A 3,025-nucleotide genomic window follows, 5' to 3' on the forward strand; every position below is an offset into this window, starting at 1 on the left:
GTTACGTTCAATTAAAATATTTCTCTACGTGTATAATGCATGCAACCTAGTACTTTAATGAACGTTTTAGTGCATTCCAAACGTATATACTACCGCTTCAAGATGAACTAAATTTGAATTTGTTTCTCTATTTGAATAAGATCTACAATAATGATTGTTGTGAAGTCAAAGCATTTGAATTCGTTTCTCTGTTTTAATAAGATCTACAATCATCATTTTTTTTTGAATATGTACTGCAAGGCAACAGCCTCACAGCTCTTTATTGAAAACAACAAAGTAACAAAGTCCTGTTACAAGTCCATACAAGTAAATAAAAGAAGAAGACAGAAATACTTACAAACTTACAACCCTAGCAGGGTAAAAGAAAACACTAACTAAGGGAGGTTAGAGATCCAAGTTAGCAGGCTATCCTTGCATTTACATTTTATCCTATGAGAAAGAAGGGTTATGTCATGGATAAAGTTGTGCCTCCAGACTCTGAAAGAAGGTGTCTCATTCCTGAAAACCTTGCCATTCCTCAAGATCCAAATGTTCCAAGCTGCTGTAAAGACCACTTCAGTGAAGAAAGAATGCCCAAAATCCTTCCTAGCCTTTACTGCCATGTTGTATGTTGTCATCCCAGGCTGTGGGTCCTAGAGAATCTGCAAGTAGTTCCAGACTCTAACGCTAAAATTACAAGAGAAGAACAAATGTGCACAATCTTGATGGATCAGATATGGACATAGGACACAAGTATGATCTTCCACATGCCAATGCCTCCTGAGTAGCATGTCTCTTGTGTTTAAACGATCCCTCAGCAGTAACCATCCAAACATTTTGATTTTCAATGTACATGAAGATTTCCAAATCCATTGGAAGATTGGATCTACAACAATATGTTGATGCTCATACACATAAAAGGATTTGGGTCTGAAACAACCCTTATGAAAAGGCCAAATCCATGTGTCATGAGTTGCAGAGCAAGAATAAGCATTTGTCAGCTGTTGAAGACATTCAAGCTCAGCAAAGGCTTGTGTAGAGAGATGCAAATGCAAATTTGACAAAAACTCCTGGGAAAGCACATCAGACACTGAAAGATGCAAGAACCCTTAAGCTCAAGAGCCTGGGAAATTTTTCACTGAGGCAAGAACCCTTAAGCTCAACCACCCATCTGTCAGACCAAAAGAGAATGGACCTGCCATCACCCAACATTGGAGTAGCTAGCTGACAATATTTGTTAGCCAATTTAAACACATCATGCCACCAAAAGGATCCACAGAGTGTGGTAGTATGAGGGACAGAGTTGGCATAGTATGCATTCCAAATAAGGCCAACCCAGGGGATGTCATGATGATTATAAAACTTGTGCAAGAACTTCATAAGCAAGGCCTCATTCTGGACCTTAAGGTTGAGCACACCAAGACCCCCTTTGTTTTTTGGTAAGCCTACCAAGTCCCAAGCAGCCAGGGATTGTCTTGGGGTATCAGAGTTCCCTCTCCATAGGCATTGTCTCTGAATCCTTTCAATTTGTTTCAGAATTCCAGGTGGGATGACAAGTGTGCACAGGAAATATATGGGCATTGATGTTAAAACAGACTGGAGCAACTGCAACCTGCTACCTTGATTCAGAAAGCATGAAGTGGCAGACAGTCTTCTTTCAATCCTATGCACAAGAGGCATGAGGTCTTGGATTGTGGGCCTTGTAGTCCCCATGGGCAGACCCAAGTAGGTAAAATGCATGCATGGCTCCTACACTGCATCCAAGAACTGAGGCCAACCTGTTAGCTTCATCAGATGACATGTTCATAGGAACCATAAGGGATTTTGCAAAATTCACAGATAATCCTATTGTGGCAGCAAAAACATCAAGCATGTCTTTAAGAGCAAGTAGTTGATGATCAATAGCAGGCAACACAATTAGTGTATCATCAGCATACTGAACTATGGGATAATCCTTGCTGTTAGAAGGGATTGGCAAAGTCAGAATTCCTTTACTGCACATGTCATTCACAACAGACTGAAGCAGGTCAGCAGCAAGGACAAAAAGAAGAGGTGACATTGGGTCTCCTTGCCTAACTCCCCTCTTACATTTAAAATGGTTGCCAGGGACACCATTAAGAAGCACAGAAGAAGAACCAGAAGATAAAATAGTTTGCATCCAGGAAATCCATTTGTCATTAAAACCCTTGTATCTTAAGATTCTAAGAATGGCATCATGCTCAATAGTGTCAAAGGCTTTAGTAAAATCCAATTTCAGCAAGACTATTGGTCTCTTTGAAGCATTACACTGGTGTATGTACTCAAAGCACCAAGCTAGACAATCCTGAATAGACCTGGATTTAATAAATCCATATTGGTTTTTATGAATACAGGAAAGAATAACTTTCTGCAACCTGTTGGCCAGAAGTTTAGTGAGGAATTTCAAACAGGTATTTGTCAAAGATATTGGTCTGTAATCATTCAAACCCTCAGGTGAAAGCTTTTTTGGAATCAAGGTTATGAAGGAACTGTTGATACACTCGAAATCAAGGTGCCCCTTTGAAAACTCTTTGACCAGTTGATGAAAGTCATCTTTAATTATGTGCCAACACTTCTTAAGAAAAAGGCCAGTGAAACCATCTGGCCCAGGTGCTCCTTAATAACACAATCAATTTCTTGCTCAGAAAAGGGCTTGGTCAATTCATCAAGTCCCTGAACCTTCTTGATAATATTTGGCATATCAAAACCCATTTGTGTATTATTTGTGCATCCCATCCTCTACTTAAACTCCTGCAAAAATAGTCCAGCAATTGATGAATGATCAGAGGTCACTTGCCCATCATCAGAAGTTATACTAGAAATAGAGTTATTCCTGTATCTCTATGTGGCCATGGCATGGAAAAATTTGGTGTTTTCCTCTCCCACTTTAATGTTTCTAATAGTACATCTCTACTTCCAGTAGATAAATTGCAACCTTAGAGTTTCCTCCAAAGGCAACTTTACAATTTTCCTGAAATTTTCCTCAGGCCCAGACAAAGGCCTTAACTCCTCAAGACCATCCAGACAA

General features: G+C 39.6%; 1 protein-coding gene across 1 annotated transcript; it reads right to left on the reverse strand.

The window, feature by feature from the left end:
• Positions 1-1,642: 1,642 nt before the first annotated feature.
• On the reverse strand, positions 1,643-2,038 carry LOC147981044 (uncharacterized). The gene has a single exon (XM_087515846.1). The coding sequence runs from the start codon at positions 2,036-2,038 to the stop codon at positions 1,643-1,645; it is 396 nt and encodes a 131-aa protein (XP_087371972.1).
• Between the last annotated feature and the right edge of the window lie 987 nt (positions 2,039-3,025).

Source organism: Triticum urartu, chromosome 3A (assembly GCF_056163025.1).
Source record: "Triticum urartu cultivar PI428250 chromosome 3A, HENAU_Tu73, whole genome shotgun sequence".
NCBI lineage: Eukaryota > Viridiplantae > Streptophyta > Magnoliopsida > Poales > Poaceae > Triticum > Triticum urartu.